The sequence below is a fragment of the Haliaeetus albicilla genome, chromosome 32, assembly GCF_947461875.1.
Source record: "Haliaeetus albicilla chromosome 32, bHalAlb1.1, whole genome shotgun sequence".
NCBI classification, from domain to species: Eukaryota; Metazoa; Chordata; class Aves; order Accipitriformes; family Accipitridae; genus Haliaeetus; species Haliaeetus albicilla.
This window is the reverse complement of record NC_091514.1, coordinates 368,280-390,622: the sequence shown is the minus strand read 5'-3', so window position 1 is coordinate 390,622 and position 22,343 is coordinate 368,280. Positions and strand designations below refer to the sequence as shown.

Below are 22,343 nucleotides of genomic sequence, written 5' to 3'. Positions count from 1 at the left end.
TGCAATGGAGGGACATGTCTGGAGCTCGTGTGTGTGCAGGGGGACTGGTGTGTGCAATGGAGGGAGGTGCCTGGGGCATGTGTGTGTGTATGGGGACACGTGTGGGCTATGGTGCTATATGCTTGGAGCATGTGTGTGTGCATGGGGACATGGGTGTGCAATGCGGTGATGTGCCTGGAGCTCATGTGTGTGCATGGGGACATGCGTGTGCAATGTGGGAAGGTGCCTGGAGCATGTGTGTGTGCATGAGGACACATGTGCAATGCGGGGACATGCCTGAAGCACATGTGTGTGCACGGAAACACACATGTGCAGTGAGGGGACATGCCTGCAGCACGTGTGTGTGGGGGGACACACGTGCAATGCGGGGACATGCTTGGAGCACATGTGTGTGCATGGGGACATGCATGTGCAATGCAGCAACATGCCTGGAGCACATGTGTGTGCCTGGTGACTCCTGTGTGCTATTCAGGGCGGTGCCTGGAGCATTTATGTGTGCATGGGGACAGGTGTGTGAAGTGCAGGGAGGTGCCTGGAGCATTTGTGTGTGCATGGGGACATGCGTGTGCAATGCAGGGAGGTGTTTGGAGCACATGTGTGTGCATGGGGGGACACATGCACAATGCGGTGACGTACCTGGAGCATGTGTGTGTGCATGGGGACACGTGTGTGCAATGCAGGTACATGTCTGGAGGACGTGTGTGTGCATGGGGACACACATGTGCAGTGCGATGACGTGCCTGGAGCATGTGTTTGAGCATCAGGACACGGGTGTGCAGTGAGGGGACATGCCTGGAGCACGTGTGTGTGCATGTGGATATGTGTGTGCAATGAAGAGAGGTGCGTGGAGCACGTTTGTGTGCATGGGGACACACTTGTGCGACATGGTGACCTGCCTGGGGCACAAGCATGTGCGTGGGGACACACGTGTGCAGTACAGTGATGTGCCTGGAACACGTGTGTGTGTATGGAAACACGCATGTGCAGTGCGGGGACGTGCTTGGATCACATGTGTGTGCATGGGGACATGCATGTGCAATACAGGGACATGCCTGGAGCATGTGTGTGGGCATGGCAGCATGTGTGCACAATGCAGGGACATGCCTGGAGCACGTGTGTGTGCATGTAGGGATATGGGTGTGCATGGCAGGGACACATGTAGATCACATGCACGCGTATGGGGACACACGTGCAATGCAGGGACACACTGTGGAGCACACTTGTGTGCATGTGGAGGTGTGTGCAATGTGGGGACTTGCCTGGAGCATGTGTGTGTGTGCATGTAGGGACATGTGCATTGCAGGGACACACCTGGAGCATGTGTGTGTGTATGTGGAGATGTGTACGTGCGTGGCAGGGACACGCCTGGAGCACGTGTGTGCAGAAAGAGATCCCCCACAGAGCAAGGTCAAGCCCCTCACCTTGCAACCCAGTTGTAGGTGCTGGTCAGGGCACACCAGACTGCTCCCTTGCTGCTCCCCTCCTCGGCGCAGGAGGAGTAGGATCTCTCCTGGTAGATGAAGGGGAGGACACATGGACCGGGGTCAGATCCTGGGTATGAAACAGAGAGAGATATGAAGTAGAATCATAGGATCATGGAATAGTTTGGGTTGGAAGGGACCTTTCAAGGTCATCTAGACCACCTACCCTTGCAGTGAGCAGGAACATCTTCAACAGGATCGGGTTGCTCAGAGCCCTGTCCAACCTGACCTGGAATCTTTCCAGGGATGGGGGATCTACCACCTCTCTGGGAAACCTGTTCCAGTGTTTCACCACCCTCATCCTTAAAGGGAAATGCATAACCCTGCTGCATCCAGCCTCAGGACCCGAAGGGTTCATGTTGTTGGGTCACCACCCTGCTAACCAAAGTGGTCCTTTGGGATTCGCTATGGGGAAGCTCTGAGATGTTCCTCCCACCCAACCCTATGTCCACGTGCCAAAGCCACACAGTACAAGAGGACTCAAGATAACCCAATAACACAGACAACCACCATCAGCCTTTAGGCAAACATTTTCAAAGAGCTCAAATACTTGCCCTTGGTTTCAAAGGGCTCTGAGTGATTCAAAGGACCCACGGATGATGCAGCTCTTTGACTCGAGTTTGCCAAGCGGCAAAGCAAACAAGGAAATACAAACTGCACCAAGCAGGGAAATAAAAGAAATGCAGGAGCTGGTTGAAAAGCCACACCATATTTCAAAAAAGAAAATCAAAATAGAAAAAAAAAAACCAAAGCAAGGTTGCAAATAACCATAGGCGGAGGAGGTCCTTGGAGGTGCTCTGTGCCATCAATCCAGCAATGTCTGGAGCAATGTCTCCAGGTCTCCCCAGCTCTGTGTCATCAACCCAGATGAGCAATGTCTCCACGTCTCCCCAGGTTGCTTGGACCTTCCTGTGCTGCAACGCAATCTGCTGCCTCCTTGGGATCCCGGGAAGGACTTGGTTTGGGGCAACTGGTGGAGGTTGAGGCACGATGCCATGGTGACGCGGTCCTCTTTGAGACACATCCCAATGAAGGACCATCATGCCAACCAGCCTCGAGGGCTGCCCCTTTTAGGCACCTCAAAGTTGCCACATTCCTTTTATGTTCAGTGGGGAAGGACAGGAATCACATCCCCAAGGGACCTGATGCTCCTCATAATCCCATCTGGATGTCTTGCTGCTCACCATCATCTATGAGCACCACCAGGTGCCTCCAGAGAAGACCCAGACCTTGACTGATCCCAAGACAAACCACCTTTGGCCGTCTCAATCTTTGATTAAGCATTCCATGCCTACGCAGTGTCTAACCAGTGCATCCCATCCAGGTGAGATCTGAAAAAAACACTGTTCCAAAACGGATACTGATATTTTTGCTGCTTTATTTATTTATTTCTAATTTCCCACTCAACTGGGGCCAATGTCCTGTTGGAGATGCAGCAGCAGGGGAATTGCCCGGGCTCTTGGAAAGCGTGATGCATTTGATTTCTGTTCCACTTTAGCACAAATGGGTTTTCTTTAATGAGACTTCACTCCTCTATTACTACTTTAATTAATTTTAAAGTGACAACTTTAAGTAATTAACTAATTGTAATTCATTCTAAATTGCTGTGGATTCCGGTTTGGGTAAGTTTGGGGTTTCTTTCTAAAACCTTATTGCTGAAGAAATTAATTTATTCTATTCATACCTCACTGCTGTGTTTTAAAAGGCCAGCGTGTATTCACTCATTCTTAGCTTTTAAATATTGTTTACTTGCTATTAATTCTGGCATGACAAGTTTGATTGGGAATTGTTGCATGTTAATATTTTTAATACTTGACAATCTTTATAATTACAGGCTCTTCCTTTAACTTAAATGCTCTGGCTGCAGTTTAAAATCCTTTCTTTTCTTTTTTTTTTCTTCTTTTTTTCCTTTTTTTTTCTTTTTCTTTTTTCCCCAGTAGCATGGATGGTGGTTTTTTTTTAATAAGAAACCTTAAAAGTATCTAAACCGTAATATATTCATTTTGAGGTTTCTCTATATCCTAACTAACCAAACACTGCTTATAATGTTTTAATGCCTTTTAAATATGATGAAATATGTATTTCTAAAGTACAGATGATGCCATTTTTTAACTACCAATTCTAATTTTTAATAATTATTTAGGCTAGTATACTTACTTTTTGGAGGTAGGCAAGCCTGCAGTTATTTATTAACTGTTGATTATAAAACACCAGATAGATTACTTTTAGGTCTCTTCTGAAAAATGTAGACACCTGCTCGGATTGCAAAGAAAAAAAAAATATTTGGTAATACTTTGAGGTTTTCCCTGTAGTTTTTAGGTTTCCTTAGCTTATTTCCTAACTTGAAGCAGGGAAGGTGATGGGTTAATTTAATTTCCCACTTCCAGTGTTAACTTCCTACCCGGGGTGGGTGGGTTAACATTCCTCTTTGAAGTGTTTAAACATTTCTTAATCCCATTTTCTCTCCTGTTTGCTTCGAAAACAAAGCAGGATCCAAAGGGAGATTGCTGCTTTAGTTGGTCGTCTTAAAAAACCAACTGTCCTATGCACCCAAAGCCAATATTTACTTCTCAAACACTCTGCACATACCCCATGGACTTATTTTTCGGTCTACTTTTATCAGCACATCGTGTTACATAAAATTTTCAAAAGAGCAGGCCTTTTGCAAGAAAGTGGAATACTTCCTGCACTCCTGGGGGAACATTTAGAAAATACTTTTAATTTCACAGATGACTGCATGGCTGCCTTATTTACAAGAAGCATTGGTTGCTTCTAATTAACAGGATTAAACGTCCCTGTCCTTGGATCTACAGCAGACCATATAGTGCCTCACTGGAGGAAGAACTTCTCCTCTTCCTCTCGCTGTAGTGCAACCTTGAAGGTTTTTAATGAAAAAGATCTGCCCCATCCCTTATCGCTGTAGTAGCATCTCCGTCTTTCCTAGAAGGGCTTTTTTTTTTTTTTAATAAACCATTTTCATAATCAATTTTTTAATGGATTTTTTAAATTTTCCAGGATTTACTGGGAAATTTGCTGGGAAAGGATATTCAGTTCAGGGAAATCGTTTAATAGTGTATTTTGAGTAAAAGGGAGAGGGTTACGTGGGAATTCAAAGTGGCATGGGAGAAAAGTGGGGTTCTTGGGGTTCAGGTCAGAGGACACAGGACACCAGCTTCCTACCCCAGCCTGCTCCCAAAGGACCTCCACTGGTCTACTCCCTGCATCCCAGCCCACCCACCCCGCCTCAGGAAAGGGATGCCCGCTGGACTTTGGATCTTGTTAATCATTGCTCCAGAATGGTGGCACAAGGGCAGAAAACTTTTCCCTCCCCTTTTTATTCTCCCTCCAGTTCCTGGCACCTCCAAGGACCTGGAGCAGAGCAAAGCTGGGTTTTGGGTACCAGACAGGGAAGTTCTACCTCCTCTCCCTCTGGCTGGCCAAAGATCCTGCAACGATGGCAGCTTGACAACCCTCTAAGCTGTGAGGGCAGGTAAACACGTGGGGCAGCAAAGGGAGATGGGAGGTTGGTCCATCAGCAGGAATTTAGCCCTAGAGCTCCTTAAATGCCCTGCGAGCCAGCTGTCCCCCATCCACACAATTTGCTGTTGAGGTACGGTCCCCATGAGGAAGGACCAGCGAGTATCCAGGTGGGTTATCCCATAACACACATCCCATATCCCCAGATGTTGGGGATATGGGATGGCTGGGCTCCTGTTTGGGACCTGCTATGGGGAGGAAGAGGTTTCTTGGCTTGGAAGTCAGCACCCTTACCCTGTTTCTCTCCCTACCTATCATAGTGACACATAGCTGCGGCATCTCATCCCCATCCCCACCCAGGTGCGATGCCGGTCCAGTACGTGACATATGAAGGCATTAAGTTCCCCCCTGCCTACAACTCCGAGCACAGCTTGAGTTTCGCCCACAATGAGTTCCTGGTGCGTGATGATGACATCTTCAACGTCACCTACCCCAAGTCAGGTACGAGGGGTGGACAGAGGGGCTGGCCAAGGGTGGAGAGGGGCAGGAGAGGGGTGAGGGCTTTGGAAACATCTTCAGGTGTTGGTCTTGTGAATCTTCTCTTGTGGTGGGGAACAGGAATGTTTTGGGGGGGGTTTACCATAGTGGTTGTGCATGGGCAGGGCAGCACCGTCTCTTGGAGGGGCACAGACTCAGTGCTGAGGGTGCTGCTGACCATGGAGCTATGGCACAGTGAGGTCCTTCCATCCCCACCCCCCAGGCAAGGTCCCCTGCCCTGCATCTCTGCTTTCCCTGGCAGGCACTGTGTGGATGACTGAGATCCTGAGCCTCATTCGCAGCCGCGGCTGCCCCAGCTGGAGCCGAGCTGTCCTCAATTCTGACCGCATGCCCTGGTTCTCAACCCGTCTGGGTCTGGAGTCAGCCCTCAGCTACCCCCCACCTCGCCTGCTGACCTGCCATCTCCCCAGGCACATCTTCCCCAAGTCCTTCTCCCATTCCAGCGCCAAGGTGGGACAGGCACCCATGCAGAGCTTCAAGGGGGACAGGGGAGCGGGGAAGACCATTGCCCGGGATCTGGGGAACCTTGGAGTGAGGGGGCATTGGGCAAGGACCTTGGCATTGGCCTAGGAGAGTGGCGAGTGTCCTCCATGCCCTCCAGATGGAAATATGCAGAGCCCCATCTCACATCCTGCCCCTCTTGGATGCTTTAGAGAGTCACAATGGTTCTAGGGGACTTGTGTGTTCATGGAGACCCCTGCCCAAGGTCTGCATGATGGAGTCTAGCCCAGGGTTGGTCCTTGTGTGGGCAGACCCCTCCGTTATCAGATCTACCCCAGTGCCAGTGCCTGCAACTCCCCTTCCCCTACCAGGAGTATATCACTCCTGTACGCACTCTACCCCAGGTTATTTACACCGTACGGAATCCTCGAGATGTTGTCGTCTCCTACTACTACTTCTCCAAGATGTGCAACAGCTATGAGGATCCCTTATCCTTTGAGCAGTTCCTGAGGGACTTTCTGAATGGAGAGCGTGAGTGTGGTTTCAGGCTTACTCAGGGCACAGGGTTGGGTGGGTGGTATCTTCCATCGCCTCTGGCTCAAGGGTCTTTTCTTACTGTCCACTGATGATGGCTGTGAAGCCAGGCTTCCCACAGGAGAGAGGTCAATGGCTCAGGAGGAAAGCAAAGCACTTCTGGAGAGACACACAGGTCCACAAAGCCTTGTTGTGCTTTGAAGCAGATGGAAAGTAGACTTCCCTGCCTTTTCCTGCAGAGTTCAGATGTCTTCAGGAAGTCTTGGCCAAGAAACCCTATAAAGCCCTGGCAGGACCTTACCCATGAGCCTTGCATACCTCTAGCCTCAGCCTCTTCCCATCGTGGACATGGCTGGAGAAGAACCCATTGCTCAGCTATAAATGCAGCTGAACCTCCCAGTCCCACCTGCTCCCTGGAAACCATTGCTCTGTCCTGCATCGTGGCTGCCCTGCTCCCAACCTTGTGTGAACCCTCCTCGGTCTTGCACATCCCCTGCCCTGCCTTACTGCCTTTTGCCTCCCATCAGTGCCCCATGGCTCCTGGTTTGAACACGTCCGAGGCTGGATGGAGATGAAGGATGCAGAGAATTTTTTCTTCATTACCTATGAAGAGCTAAAGCAGGTAGACACCTAGGCAGACCCTCTAGCTCCAAACATGCTGGTGTCACAAGCCACTCAGTGCTAACAGGCTCTGTCTGTCCCTCCAGGACCTGCACAGCAGCGTGAGACGTCTCTGCCAGTTCCTGGGCCAGGATTTGGATGATGGTGCTGTCTCCTCAGTGGTGCAAAATGCCTCCTTCACAGCCATGCAGGAGAACCCAATGTGCAGCTCCATCCTGCTTCCTGCAGACATCATGGACCAGACGAAGGGCCAGTTCCTGAGGAAGGGTGAGCACAGAGGAGCCCCATCACAACACCTCGGGGAGAGCCTCCTGTCAGGTGTCCTCCCCCATGAGGACAGCCAGAGCTGTCTTGGAGAGCCGTATCACAGTCCATTTGGGTCTGAAGAACAGGGTCTATATAATCATAGAATCATAGGAGAGAATCATAGAATGGTTTGGGTTGGAAGGGACCTTTAGAAGTCAGCTAGTGCCCTGAGCAGGGACATCTTCAACTAGATCAGGTTGCTCAGAGCCCCGTCCAACCTGACCTTGAATGATCCCAGGGATGGGGATGGTCTCTCATTTTGGACAACCCCCTTGGGGTGGTAGCTGGACCCAAGAGCTGAGCCTCTCCTCTTGTGCCTACAGAGCAGAGAGGGGGCTGTGTGCTATGGTGGACTCTGAGCCACACACGCTTCTTCCTCAGGCATCTGCGGGGACTGGGAGAACCACTTCACAGTGGCGCAGAGCGAGACCTTCGACAGGATCTACCAGGACAGGATGCAAGGCCTGAACGTGACCTTTCCTTGGGACAATCATTAGGATTTGTCCCTATCTGAAGCCAGCTAAGCACGGGGTATAAACCAGCCACCAGCCACTGGGGTAACTGGCTGCTGTTGGACAGAGGGCGTTGTATTCAGGGCTGCAAATGGTACTGAACCTCACCATGCACGCCATTAATTTGCACCCTTTCTCCTTGGGAGAGCTTTTTCTCCTGGGTTGTGCCTGTTGTCTCTGTCCCATCCCTCGACCCTTTTTCCCCTGAGGCAGGCTCTAGGGTCTCCCAGGGTAGGAGCCACCTCCCTGCCCTGCAACACATTCCTCTTCTGCAGGCAGAGGAGAGTAGCACACAGATGAAACATGTCCTGCCTGTCACATCCACTGGCCAGGGCATCTTGAGTGGGAGCTGCAGTCAGCTGAAATGTTCTCTTGGAGCTGCTTATCAAACAGGAGACCAGCAGGGTAAACCCTTTGCATGGGGTGGGTTGAACAGCAGGATGGCAAAATATCCCCTCCACTTTCCAAGCCAAGAATGGGAACTCTTCAAATCATAGAATCAATCATAGAATGGTTTGGGTTGGAAGGGACCTTAAAGATCATCTAGTTCCAACTGCCCTGCCATGGGCAGGGACACCTTCCAGTAGACGAGGTTGCTCAAAGCCCCATCCAACCTGGCCTTGAACACTTCCAGGGATGGGACATCCACAGCCTCTCTGGGCCACCCATTCCAGTGCCTCATGACCCTCACAGTAAATAATTTCCTTACATCTAATCTAAATCTACCCTCTTTCAGTTTAAAGCCATTACCCCTTGCCCTATCATTACATGCCCTTGTAAAAAGTCCCTCTCCAGCTTTCTTGCAGTCCCCCTTTAGGTACTGGAAGGCTGCTATAAGGTCTCCCCGAAGCCTTTTCTTCTCCAGGCTGAACAACCCCAACTCTCTCAGCCTGACTTCGTGGGAGAGGTGCTCCAGCCCTCTGATCCTTTTTGTGGCCCTCCTCTGAACTCACTGCAACAGGTCCATGTCCTTCTTATGTTGGAGGCCCCAGAGCTGGCTGCTGTACTCCAGGTGGAGTCTCACCAGAGTGGAGTAGAGGGGCAGAATCACCTCCCTTGACCTGCTGGTCATGCTTCTTTTGATGCAGCCCAGGATATGGTTGGCTTTCTGGGCTGCACACGTACATTGCCAGATCATTTTGAGCTTCTCGTCAACCAACACCCCCAAGTCCTTCTCTGCAGGGCTGCTTTCAATCCACTCATCACCCAGCATAGGACATGTCCAAGACGGACATGCACGGTCAGCTTTAGGGCCAGGGGTGCTGTACAAGAGTTTAGGAAAGGGTGTGCAGCCAAGACAGCGTTGCCATTGCACCTCTCTTCATCCAGCCTGATAGAGCCTAAACCAGGTGATGGGTTTCAGTGAAGCAAGGCCACTTGTGCAAGATGTGGTGGGATTCAGAAGCATAGCCTTGTCCTTGTGCTGAAAGAGGTGTAGTGCAGGATGGGATCTCCATGGGGACCACAGCCAAAAGCATCCCAGATAATCAGCCTTCTACAAGATTTAGATGATTATGCCTACAGAGAGACTTTGGGGAATCAAGGAAGGGGATGGACCTTTGTGAATCTTGGCCAAGAGACGGCTCTGTGGTTTGTGCTCCACTGAGCTTGCAGGGAAGACCAGCTCCTTCAGCTGCCAAAGTACTGCTTGTAATTATTGACAGCCTTACTTCCTGACAGAGGCAGCCAGAGACACCAGGGGATGGCTCCAGGCTTGGCAAGACACTGTCCAGAGAGGGAAGGTTGTCCTGGGGAGAGTGAGCAGTGCCATGGTTGGCATGTCTGTGTTGAGGTCTTGAGCAACGTCCCAGCCAGAAGATGACCTGACTTAGAGAAAGCGTTCTAGCCCTGTTGGCAGTGAAGGCCAGGCCACCTTTATTGCATACCCACTCGTGGCCAACACATTGTGCCCAAGGACCACCAGGTCACGAATTGAGAAATAATGAGAAAGAGTTTGTGACACAGCATTGGAAGGTGCCCCCCAAAACCACAGTCAAAATTGTTTCCTCTTATATAAAGTACAGTCAAACGACCCCATTCGTGTGTTATGCTCTGGATGTCTGGGTGCCTTATTGAAATGTTTGCCTTCAAGCTATATGTGTCTCATTCTACACCCAGCACAACATTTTTGTCCATGCCTTCCCGCTAAAAGTTGAGGTTTGGGTCAATGCCTCAGCAAGGCTTTGTAAGAGCCAATACCATGGAGCCTTGGTGCAACAGCCCCCTCTGCCCCAATCCTAAGTATGGGGAGGGGAAAAAGCCAACGTAAAAGGAGAGTGGGATGTGGGAATGGACATGGAGAGCTGTCAGGTCGCCAAGGACCCTGGCACAGCACTTTTTGACAAAGGGCTGGGCCATGTTCAATGTTTTGCAGAGGCCAAATACTACTTTGAACTATGTGTATCAATTAAATCATCAGTAATTATAAGAGGAACCCTGAATGTCTACTAATCGGATGTAGGTGCTGACACTGCAGACACCCAGGAAAGGGCTAAATATAGGCAGTCTTCCACTACATAAAATTTCTATTCTCTGTTTATTCTTGTGCCATATTTATAACCTGGTGAAGATGTCTTGGACGCTACAGGGTGACTCCAGCATCAGTCAGTGCACATATCCCACCCACCTTGCCTTTAGAGACATCAGGGTATCAGATAGAGGCCAGGTGGCATGTGCTATGGTGCATGCAAAGATGTTCCATTAAAGATGAGACCACTAAAGGGTTGTGCTGGATTTGGGAAACAATGTGCCTTGTACATCCAGAGTTACTCAAACTCCTTTACAGCAGGAGACAAGCCCAAAGAAAATACAGCAAGTACAGCTGTCCTAGCAAAAAAAGAGTTCAGTTCCTGATTACCCTTCCTCCTCCTAGCTCACTCTTAATAAGCAGAGCCCTCATTAAGCCATAGAAAGTAATCGCTGTGCTCAGGGAATGTGTTTTCATGGCCTGCAGAGGGAGAATGCAACTAGAGCACCCTTCAGTTCTCTTCGGATGTGTCTCCTCAGATACATGGAGAGCATCCTTCCCATCTTTACACACTTACACCTTCTCACCTCAGATCAACCAGCTGCAGCTGTAAATTTTACCTTGCCACAGGGCATAGACATCAGGTCCCAAACACGGTATCTCTTTGTGAACTCGTTTCTCACCTGTTCCCTCTGTGTTTACATGGCACATGTGCTAATCCCATCCCACCCTCTCTTCTAGACCAAAGCACATATTTTCCCCAGGGAAAGCCAGAGCCCAGCTGAGGGGCAGTTCATACCAGAGCCCACCCCATGTAGAGATGTATCAGACTGCTTTTGCCTCTCTCTGCTTCAGCTCTGTTGTAGCCAGCTTTGCCCTCCCCATGCACACACTTCCCTGCCGCTCCCCTGCATACCCAACACATCTCGTCTTCATTCTACTGAAAACAACTCTCTGGCAGGCTTAAAAAAAAAAAAATTCCTACTGCCTCAATCATTTTGAGCTGAGAAACAATGCAAATATATCCTCAGGTGTGGAACAAAGAGCCCATCCAAACCAAGCACCATGCAGAATGAGCATAGCTAGTCTGCTTCGTGTGGCACTAACTCTCAGCGGTGCGAATGTGAGCCTTGGCTGCATGGAGTGGTCCACTGAGCCACCCTCAGCATAGCAGGTCTGACGATGAAAGGATAAATGGTTGAGTTTTCACCCTAAGAATGCCGGTGATATTAAAGCTTGATCAAAACAGCAGGTCTGATGATGAAACTCAACAAATGGTTGAGTTTTTACCCTACGAATGCCAGTGATATTAAATCTTGATCCCAGCCTGCCCAAGAAAGTGATAATGACAGCATGGTCACTGCTTGCCTTGGAAGAGATTGAGTGCCTGGTTAAATAAACAGCAGGTCTCTGCTGCTCCATGTTGAGAACTGACTGACAGCAACGATGCTAAAGCAGCCAAAGTCACTGTGTTCCCTGGTTTGCATGCACAGGACCAGTGTATGGCTGAAGAAAAATCAGGAAATTTGGGTTATCTTCAGACTGTCCTGAGGAGAGGTGTCAGGGCTGAGTAGGACTGTGTTTTCAACAGGTCAGCAGGGAGAAAAGAGGAATTTGTGTTTGAATTTTTGGGTACTCCAAGTAAAAGATGCTGGGAAACTCCAGAACATTTCAGGAAAGCCACAGCAGGTGTCAAGACTTGTCATATAGTACAAGGGACACCACTCCGCGCAAGGATCCTCATGCACAGTCAGTTGCTCCAAGCCTCCCTACGTAGTTAAAATTACACTTTGATCCACTTGGGTGTTAAGAGAAATGAATGAACAAATAAATAAATGAAAGAGGAAGACAGAAAGAAAGAAAGGAAGAGAATAATAAAGGAGGGAAGGAAGGAAAAGAGGAAGGAAGTGAGGAAGGAAGAGGGAACGAGGGAGGGAAGAAGGAAGGGGGGAGGAAGGAACTCTGGTGAATTTTAGAGGATTCAGTCTAAATCCAGTTCCTGGAAAAACACTGAGCACGAAGCCAATACTTCTATTTGTAGCCACCTAGAAGATAACATGCCAAGTGTTATCAACAAACACAGGCTTGTTGGGGTTAAGTATCAAGTGAGCAATCGACTGTACAAATACAAACCAGGAATCACTGGCCAGACTCCCTGCAAGTGGGAAGAACCTAAGGATCAGTATCAAAGCACAACAGGCTATGACTCAACAACCTACGGGTATTGCGACAAAAGCAAACCTCACCTGAGGCTTCTGGAACAGGGGGTCCTCCCACACACGAGATGTCTGTGTGACTGTTGTCCTTTCCCAGTAGAGCTGAGGTCTCTGCTTCTCATCAGTGGCTGGGTGTGTGCATCAGCTTTCAAGAAGGGTGTTGGCCAACTGCTGGAGACTGTCCAGAAGGGAGGCAGTAGCAGCTATCTAAGCATAGAAAACAGGACAGAGATGGAGAGATTGAAAATGTACTCAATGGGCAAAACTGAAAACTAAGCAAACAGATGAGAACAGTCTTCAAATGCTAAGATACAGAGCTCATCTGTGTTCTATCCTATGAAGAAAGGCTGAGAGAATTGGGGCTGTTCAGCCTGGAGAAGAGAAGGCTCCGGGGAGACCTTATAGCAGCCTTTCAATACCTAAAGGGAGCTTATAAGAAAGATGGGGACAAACTTTTTGGTACGGCTTGTTGTGATAGGACAAGGGGTAAGGGTTTTAAACTAAAAGAGGGCAGATTCAGGCTAGATATAAGGAAGAACTTTCTTATGATGAAGGTGGTGAAACACTGGAACAGGTTGCCGAGAGAGGTGGTAGATGCCCCATCCCTGGAAACATTCAAGGTCAGGTTGGAGGGGGCTCTGAGCAACCTGATCTCGTTGAAGATGTCCCTGCTCATTGCAGGGCACTTGGACTAGCTGACCTTGAAAGATCCCTTCCAACCCAAACTATTCTATGATTCTGTGATACATCTGCTCTCAACTGGATGCAATGCTCTCCTCCACCACACACAGCTTTGATACTGAATTTCATATGGACCTGACTTAAACTTGTACTGATGCATGTCTTTGAGAAGGCCATGGTCCTTGGTAGCTTGAGATTTGTATTTATTCAGGACTGCTTTTCTGGCCTATCACCTTCACCTTTCATCTGCTGGAGTGGCTGTTGCAAGGAAAAGACTTGCTACCTCTACCCTCCTTCACCTTCCCTGTGAGTGGTCACCCACTCCTACCCTCCATTTCTGCCAGGGACGTTCTCTCGTCTGTCATCTCCAGCGGGTATCTTCACACTCTTCCTTGGCATGGGGAAGACAAAGGAGGTGTTGCAAGCAGTCCCTGGGTTGTACAGTCTAAGCAGAGGAGCACCTCAGAGCTGCACAAACATTTGTCTGTCCAACGGAGAGCCCCTGGCATGAAAGAAATTCCTGTGTGTCTTCAGCGGTGAAGCATATTTTCTGTATGTTCAGCTGAGCTATTTTGCACCTGCCTCTGAGCTTCCTAGAGACAATGCTGAGCAATGGTCCTGTGGGCCAAGCTTGCCCAGATAGCTAGTGCAAATGCAAAGAGGGGGTTGAGGATTTTGCTGAGTGGTGGAGGGTGCAGTGCGATTCTCCCAGCATCACATCACCTACCCTTCAGGATGTCCGCCTCCTCAGCCAGCCCTGGGGCATCTTCCCCCTTAGACTTCTCCAGTGCGGGTGTCTGAGTCTGACACCTGACTGCAACTGCCGCCTAGGAGTGCCTGATGATCTCTGCTGAGCATACAAGGTATCTAAATGCATTTTCCCGATAGAGAAGTTGGCACGAGGTAGATCCCACCCACGATAGCAGCAGCATCGTATCCCTGCTCAGCAGTGTGACTATCTGGGTGGTTCAGCCTTGTAGGGGACCTGGGAGCCTGGCTGTGCCATCCAGGGACAGAGCATCCTGCCACTTGCACATCTGGCTTTGTTAAGACCGGGAGGAGGTCTCACACCAACCAAAAAATTAACTGGATTGTGAACACACACAAAGCTTGCAACCAAATTTCACAAAGACTTCCCGTCTCTTGGGACAAACATGGGACAAAAGCTGGAAAAAACTTCCCCTGTTCGAAGACGCTGCTTTCAGCAGTGGGAAAAGGTTTCTTACGTCTACTCATGCTGCATTACCAGCATGGGATCATACCCATTTTCCCAGCTAAGCCTGGGCACTGATGCCCTATTCCTGCAGCTGCAAGGAGCCAGTCGTGGAAGGCAACTTGCAAACCCCTGTCTCCCCCCATCCCTGCCACTGATGGTCCAGAACCAGCTGTCCTGAGAGGACTTGTTTGCTCTGCAGATTCCCGAAACAGCCCACTTTCACAATCATGCAGCTTACGTGATGCTCATGGAACAAGAGTCGCTTCCTGGCAGAGGCTTGGCTTTTCATACTTGTTGAGCACCTGCCACAGGGCGCAGAGGGAGTTTTTTTGAGGTGGAGGGGAGGAGCTGTGACAAGGGGGACTTCTCAAATAGCCAGTGCCTTGGGCGCATGTCCTGCCTCCTCCCTGCCCTGCTCTCCCGTGGAGACAAGGAGCACACGGTATCTTTGCCACCAACATGAGGCTTGTCCTCCTGGCATGTCTCTGGGGTAAGTGAGGTGGGATTTTGTTTCTCTTTGCTTCTGTCTTGGCATCTCTTTGTCAGTGGTTCTCCTCTTCCACTATTGCTTCTTCTACAGCCCGCAGCACAAAGCAAATGGGACATTGCGAGGAACTGAAATGCAATTGGTGGTATTTGATAGCTGAGTGTGGATGCTCAGATCCCCTCAGATGTCACTAGACAGCTGCCCCACCTTTGCACCAATACCTAGACACCTTGAGAAGTGTCTCATTCAGGAACTGAATCCCAGTGCTCGTGAGCAAAGACAGCAGCACACAAGGTGGGCTTCCCTGCCCCTGTTTATCTGCTGTGGGTTCCTAGCCTCTGTGGGTTCACAGAATCATAGAGTGGTTTGGGTTGGAAGGGACCTTTCAAGGTCAGCTAGTCCAAGCCCCCTGCAATGAGCAGGGACATCTTCAACTAGATCAGGTTGCTCAGAGCCCCATCCAACCTGGCCTTGAATGTTTCCAGGGATGGGGCATCTACCACCTCTCTGGGCAACCTGTGCCAGTCCTTCACCACCCTCATCATAACAAAATGTCTTCCTTGTATCTTCCTTTGTTCCTGTGCATCAGGGATGAGACCAGACCTGGTGGCAATGGGCAGAGGCACTGAGCGTGCTCAGTGGCTATGGTACGTGGGTAGGCACTTCAGGCTCCCAAGAGGATATGTTACCTGAATGCCACTGGAATTTGCAGAGAAGGGGGATAACCATTAGGTATCTCAGCCCATAAACCTTAGAAGTAGCTAAAAAAAAAAAAAAAAAAAAGGCAGATGGGTAAATGACTTGTCAGCAGTTCTGCCCTTGCCCAAAGCTGTTGGTCAATGCTTGGGATCTTGCCAGACTGCTGCATTTGGGAACGGAAATCGTTGTTTGCATTCAGCTCTTCTTTGCTGTTGACCTTCTACAGTGGGCACAAAGTCCCCTTCTCCTGAGTTTCCAGGAAAGACTTGTCCTGGCAAGTCTTTCCTCAGGCTTTCCCTCCCAGGGTTTGCCTCCACCTCTAGTTAATCCTCAGGGAAATCTGCTGAATGGGAATAGCTTCTTTGCACAAGTCTCCAGACACATTCCACCTTGAAGACGCTTATTTGCACAACCCCACTAGCAGGCCCATAGCTGTTCCTGTGGCATTTCATTGCTGCCATTAATGTCTGCAGGACTGGCGGCAGCAGTCCTGGGGTTAATTCTGTCTGGTGCCTGCCTGAAGTTCAGAGACAGCAATGCTTCTTTGTGGTCTGGCCCTGACCAACAGGCAAGAATAAAAATGCTGTGCTGCTTGCAACTCATCGCATTTTCAGCAGTTTCATTCAGTGGTGTACCTCTTGCCTGGCTGCTGATGAGAGCTGGGTGTCACACCGAGAGTCTCTAGGCAGAGACTCCAGCCCCAGTTCGACCCTCTGCTGCTCTGGGCACCAGCCCTAGGATGAGATTGGTATGCATCAGCCATGACTCAGCTCTTTCCACTGGCTGTCACAGGAGTCTAGATAATCTAATCATCTAATCTAACCTGTCTGGACACTGACTTTCAGGTGACTGAATGTGGACAAGAGAAACCCCAACTGCTCTGCTATGGTATTTTCACATTATCTGCCCAAACCAAATTTTTTTTTTTTCCCCAGTAGGTTGGTTTTGTGGGTTTTTTTAGGTTTTCTCTCCTTATCTGATCTCTTTATCAAGAAAGTCCTGTGGACATGCACTAGGATAGGCAAAGCCAATTGACAGCTGGGTTAGGGAGACAGACAGCAATGATGGGCCCTAACAGAACTCACAGAGTCTTGTCTCTTGCCTGTGTTTTGCTGTCCTGAATCTCTGCACTCTGCAGAGCTCATAAGACTTAGACTAATACCCTGTGTTTCTTCTATTTCAGCTTCCCTTGCAGGAGTCCTGCTGGCAGGTCAGTATTTGTAGTAGAGAGTGGAGCATGAGTCAGCACACACAGCTATCATAAAATGTCATGCAGAATGATGCTATGTCTGATCTGGAGATTTAAATATGCTGCTTGGGGCCAAGAGACCTTGGTCTGAAACCTGCTTCTGTGGCCAATGATCTTTCTGTAAACCACATTCTCCTGATTAGCTGATGGAGAAGACCTGACTCTAGCTCCTGTATGCTCTGTGAGGTGCAGCTGGCTGGAGGTTTCTGGGTGAAAGGGGCAGTACTGATCCAAAACATTGACAAAACAGCTGCTCATTTTAGTGAAGTTAAACCAGAAGTTGAGATACCCTCAATGCTGGGGTCTGATCTCCATGAGATGGAAGAATGCCTGGTGTCCCCTTGGCTCCATGAGCCAGTGTGGAGGTGCTTCAGGGTTTCAGTCCCTGGCACTTTTCAGTCCCTGAATTTCTCCCACTACAGCACCCCAGATCTGTGCAAAGGGACAACGGTGTCCAGAGAGATTTGGTTCTTGGTATTAGGTGGCAAACAGTGTTGTGATCAGAGGTTTGGCAACTGGGGCCAGGTTTTCAGAGTGATTGTATGTCCTGGTGGGTTCAACAGCAGGAACAGGACTGAGTAGGTCCTTTCCACTCCCAAGTGCTGACTGGCTGTAGGTCCACAACTGCACCCAGCAATCACTGCCAATAGCTGAGAAAACCCAACCCTTCCCTTGGGGAATGGGTAGAAATGTTTTCATTCTTTCCTCCCTGCTTCCAATCCTTATAGCAGCATTTGCTGGGAGACACAGGCCTTAACTCTGGGGACACTTACCCAGAACCTGAATGCTGGGGTAGGTTTTGGGGGCACTACACATCTCCCTCTACAGCTGAAAATGAGCCCTGAGATTTGTATCTCAAAACAGACTTATGGTCCCACAAACACCTGCAGCTTTTGGCCATTCTGAGCTCAAAACCCGGTTCCCAACCACCAAAGATTTGGGATGCTAGAATATCCTGGGCTTTTCTTCCTCCTGGTTTGGCAATAAAGACAGTCTCACTGGGGAGGAAAAGCCCTCTTTCTCATTCCCTGCCTTCACCCTGGGGTGTCTGGTCTCTCCAGAAGATGTAGACACAAGCAAACATGAGATCCGCCTCGTGGGTGGCCCCAACCCCTGCTCCGGGAGAGTCGAGGTGCTTCACAATGGCGTCTGGGGGACCGTCTGCGATGACCAGTGGGATTTACGGGAGGCGAAGGTTGTGTGCAGGCAGCTGGGCTGTGGGACGGCACTATCAGCCCCTCGGGAGTCTAAATACGGGGAAGGGAAAGACCAAATCTGGCTGAGTGACGTGAACTGCAAAGGGACAGAAGCATCCCTCGCTGAATGCAAGGCGAAGCCATGGGGAGACAACATCTGCAACCACGTAGAAGATGCCAGCGTGGAGTGCTCAGGTAATCCCCAGGTGTTTTCTACTTTGTGCCACATTGGCCCTTCTGCCTCAAATAGGCCAGGGTGCAATTTCTGACCCATCCAGTTAGGAGGTCAGGGATGCAGAATGACTTTGTTCAGCTCCAGCTTCCTACCCCGCTTGACCCAGAGAAGTTGCATCACAACTCCTGGACCTGGAACTACCTGCAGAGATGGGAGAGGACACAAATAGTCCCATCCCTTCCCTGACGGCCTCCATGCTGATACTATTTTCCCTTCAACTTTCCTTCTTAAGCCAGAAGTTAAGAAAGGAGCCTTTGACAGGCACTTGGGATAAGCAGAGACAGTTTTGGTGCATCATGGGAGATTCTGCTTTCTCCAGGTGATCAGGGATACAGAGACATGTCCCAAAACTTTTCCCTCATTTGTTTTTGGCAGAAACAGAAATACCTGAGCCAGGACCAATCCGGCTGGTGGGAGGCCCGAACCGATGTGCTGGGAGGGTTGAGGTGCTTCACGAGGAACAGTGGGGCAGCGTGTGCCATGACGACTGGGATCTAAACGATGCCCAAGTCGTGTGCAAGCAACTGGGCTGTGGGGATGCGGTGCTGGCCCCCATTGGAGCCAAGTTTGGACGAGGATTTGACACCATCTGGCTGGATGACGTGAACTGCACAGGAGTGGAAGCTGCTCTCTCCGAGTGCCCGGCGAGGCCGTGGGGGGACCACAACTGTTACCACGGGGAAGATGCCAGTGCAATTTGTTCAGGTAATCCTTCCATTCTCCTGCTTTTGCCAGCCATGCATTAGGGTGCCTTCACTGTCAACATGGGCACAACCTTGGACAGGAACAAGGGCTTCCTATGAGGCACTCTCCTACTGGGTTGGTGCTAATCTAATAGTCCTGCTGGTGGCCTGGGGTCCTTACACCATGGAAGAGGGCTTCAGTCTGGGAGGTTCTCTCTTCTCTGCTTACTGGGGTGCTCTGTGGCCATTTTTCTTCAGCTCAGGCTTGAGGTTAAGACTGCCATTGTTCTTCTTGCTTGGACAGTTGCATGTTATACGTGGAGAAAGCTATGGAGGAGAGGCTGCTGTGTGGAGGGCAGGGCGGGGATACTCAGGGAAGAGGGGGGACACACACCAATGCACAGCCTGAGCATGCCCTCTCTGGATGTGTCTGCAGACTCGGGGATCACCGTCTCCACTACAGTCCGCCTGGTGGGTGGCCCCAACCGCTGCTCCGGGAGAGTCGAGGTGCTTCACAATGGCATCTGGGGGACCGTCTGTGATGACCAGTGGGATTTACGGGAGGCAAAGGTTGTGTGCAGGCAGCTGGGCTGTGGGACGGCGCTATCAGCACCTCCGGAGTCTAAGTACGGGGAAGGGAAAGACCAAATCTGGCTGAGTGACGTGAACTGCACAGGGACAGAAGCATCCCTCGCTGAATGCGAGGCAAAGCTGTGGGGAGACAACATCTGCAACCATGTAGAAGATGCCAGTGTGGAGTGCTCAGGTAACCCCCCCTCCATCCTGCATCCTGCGCGTGCTGGGCAGTAGGATGGGCAGATTCCACCACACACATGCCCCCTGCCTGAATCAGGGCTGGTCCTGAGCCCCAGTGCAGCTCTGTGGATATCTGCTGGTGGGAACAAGAGAGGGACACAGCTGATTAACTCATCCCATCACTGGGTGCAGTGCTTGCCCAATGACCTAGGGACGACCCATGTATATAGCTGTCCCAGGAGCAGCATTAAATCCTCTCTTACCTGAAACTGCTCTGGTCCTTTGTCCCACCTCTGGGCTGCAGGGTGACTAGCATCAGCAGACTCCTTGAAGCAGACACACAGTAGAGCCTGCAGCCATCCATGAAGACCAGGAAAGCTTCCTCCTGCCCTTTTCCCACAGCCCCTCTCCCACAGCCCCTCTCCCTGGCTTTTCTGTCTTCCTTCCCACTTCAGAGAAGCCTGGCCCTTGCCATATCGCCGGTGTGCTCAGAGACACCTGAGCCTCTGCCAAGCAGGCAAGCCTTCCACAGGTGGTGGGGTGTGTAGGATGCTCTCTTAACATTTATTTTCTGGGTATTGGTGCAGAGGTGGACATTCCTGAGCAGGGGCCAGTCCGACTCGTGGATGGCCCGAACAAGTGTGCTGGGAGAGTCGAGGTGCTTCACGAGAACCGGTGGGGCAGTGTGTGTGATGACCACTGGGACATGAAGGATGCCAAGGTGGTGTGCAAGCAGGTGGGCTGCGGGTCACCGCTGTCGGCTCTGGGAGGTGCCCGCTATGGGCGAGGGTCAGACATTATCTGGCTGGACGATGTTGAATGCAACGGGACGGAAGAGAGCATCTCTGACTGTCCGGCCAGGCCATGGGGTGAACACAACTGCTATCATGGAGAGGACGCTGATGTTGTTTGTGCAGGTAACTGCCCATCACTGTGGCATCTGAAATTATGTGGGGACAGGGTCAAACACTTCTAGCAGAGCCAGCAGGCTCAGCTGCAGGGTACAGAAGGGGAATCACAGGGTGGGAAGGCTCCTGCCAGCTCAGGGTGGAGGCAGGGAAAAGAATACAGCAGGGAGCTGTAAGGAATATAGAGCATCTGGTTAGGATGGATGTGGTGGGACCAGCTGGTGGGAGAGAGGCATCAGCACAGCAGAGGCAAACACACCGGTGACAGTCTGACTATGGGATGGATCCTGCTGGGGAGATGCTGTCAAGGGGGTTTTATATAGGGCAAGGCTCCTAAAGGGCAGAAAGCGGGAAGGTAGGGCAGTTTCTGGGGCAGGATGCAATGATGAGCATCTGTGGGGGCAACGGTGTCTAGGGAGAGCTGCCTCTGTGTTGGTACATCATCAATACTCAGTAAATATTTGAGTTGGACTCTCTGAAGCTCTTGGGAGCTGAGTTCCTGACTTCTCATGCCCTGATTCTTGGGAGAGAATCTTGGATAGGCCCTGCATGGGTGAAGGGAGGAATCCCTGGGGGTCTTAGGCTGGTTTCATTATGGAGGAGCAGGGCCGTAGGGGCTTGGATTTCACTTGGGTGCTGCACAGGGTCATGCTGTCAGGACCATGTGCTGCAGTCCTCTAGATTAGTCATTGCATTCTGCACTTCATATAGTCCCGTCCTGGCTCCCGCAGGGCCCTGTCCAAAGCTCAGGGGTTGGTTTCCCAAGAGCCCCAAATATAAGGCTATAACCCAACCTTCAGACCTTCAGGAGCAGAGTCTTTGTCATTTCTAGCAGGCAATTCTGGTGTCAGACAGTTCCTGAGGGCAGATTTTGCTTTACCTTGCTCCCTTTCTCTGCAGTTAACAAGATCCTGGAGGAGACAGAAGCACCATGAGTGCCAGACAGGCCCCACTGGTCCATGCTCATCTCGCTGCGGCAAGATGGGCCAGCAAGATTCAGCTGGGAAGGTGAAGGCCAGGGATGTTGCAGAACCATCTGTGTGCCACAACAGGATCCAGGGTTTGGCAAAACCATTCTCTCTCATTCTTTGAAGGATCTATAAACTCAGTAATAACTGCACTGATGGAAAACCCAGCTCAACACATTATTCCCACTGAAAAGTAAATATCATAAAGTGACAATAAAGTTCCCCTAAAACTGAACTGGCTGTCTCATAAATTGCTTGTGGATCTCTGCTGCCTAAGCACATTATCTGGAAGGGTGCAGTTGGTCCAACATGATGTATATTTATGTGATAAATGAATACAATGAATATTTATACCAATGGTATGACAGTATACCATTTCTCAGGTCTGCAGAGAAACATTTGCCTCCACTAACATTCAGATCAGTAACAAGGGCAGCCATAGGAGCCTTGGGAAGGGTACTGAACATTGCACAACACAAGCTTATCTCTGAAGGTTTCTCTGTCCCTCATCGGGGGGGGACTGCCCCCCATAGGGAACAATTCACCCCATTTCCTCCTTCACTTTTCCCACGGACCAAAGCCGGCACTTAACAAGTGGATAATTTCCCCTTTCAGGGATGTCCAAGCAAGACCTAGCCTTCAACACAGAATT

General features: G+C 50.3%; 2 protein-coding genes across 4 annotated transcripts; both read left to right on the top strand.

The window, feature by feature from the left end:
• The first annotated feature begins 2,364 nt into the window (after nt 1-2,364).
• LOC104319416 (sulfotransferase 2B1) lies at nt 2,365-9,967 on the top strand. 2 transcript variants are annotated; one of them, XM_009921122.2, is made up of 8 exons: nt 2,365-2,805; nt 4,831-4,971; nt 5,279-5,459; nt 5,758-5,966; nt 6,362-6,488; nt 7,019-7,113; nt 7,199-7,379; nt 7,800-9,967. In XM_009921122.2, the coding sequence occupies exons 3-8, from the start codon at nt 5,324-5,326 to the stop codon at nt 7,913-7,915; spliced, it is 864 nt and encodes a 287-aa protein (XP_009919424.2). In that variant the 5' UTR covers nt 2,365-2,805; nt 4,831-4,971; nt 5,279-5,323; the 3' UTR covers nt 7,916-9,967. The 2 variants fall into 2 exon arrangements, with proteins under 2 accessions (XP_009919424.2, XP_069630865.1); XM_069774764.1 differs by lacking the exon at nt 2,365-2,805 and adding an exon at nt 2,967-3,103.
• A 4,851-nt stretch (nt 9,968-14,818) lies between these two features.
• Nucleotides 14,819-21,926, top strand: LOC104314667 (scavenger receptor cysteine-rich domain-containing group B protein). Of its 2 annotated transcripts, none has more exons than XM_069774760.1 (7): nt 14,819-15,000; nt 16,880-16,906; nt 18,007-18,336; nt 18,752-19,081; nt 19,496-19,825; nt 20,403-20,732; nt 21,624-21,926. In XM_069774760.1, the coding sequence occupies exons 1-7, from the start codon at nt 14,970-14,972 to the stop codon at nt 21,656-21,658; spliced, it is 1,413 nt and encodes a 470-aa protein (XP_069630861.1). In that variant the 5' UTR covers nt 14,819-14,969; the 3' UTR covers nt 21,659-21,926. The 2 variants fall into 2 exon arrangements, with proteins under 2 accessions (XP_069630861.1, XP_069630862.1); XM_069774761.1 differs by having other exon boundaries at nt 14,852-15,000; nt 18,010-18,336.
• Nucleotides 21,927-22,343: the final 417 nt, after the last annotated feature.

Bases quoted from the DNA above. Each gene is read 5' to 3' on its own strand.
- LOC104314667 (XM_069774760.1), top strand. From the start codon at position 14,970: ATGAGGCTTGTCCTCCTGGCATGTCTCTGGG. The intron at 15,001-16,879 runs GTAAGTGAGGTG...CTTCTATTTCAG, and splicing joins CCTCCTGGCATGTCTCTGGG to CTTCCCTTGCAGGAGTCCTG. The intron at 19,826-20,402 runs GTAACCCCCCCT...GTATTGGTGCAG, and splicing joins TGCCAGTGTGGAGTGCTCAG to AGGTGGACATTCCTGAGCAG.
- LOC104319416 (XM_009921122.2), top strand. From the start codon at position 5,324: ATGCCGGTCCAGTACGTGACATATGAAGGCATTAAGTTCCCCCCTGCC. The intron at 5,460-5,757 runs GTACGAGGGGTG...TTTCCCTGGCAG, and splicing joins CGTCACCTACCCCAAGTCAG to GCACTGTGTGGATGACTGAG. The intron at 7,380-7,799 runs GTGAGCACAGAG...CTTCTTCCTCAG, and splicing joins GGGCCAGTTCCTGAGGAAGG to GCATCTGCGGGGACTGGGAG.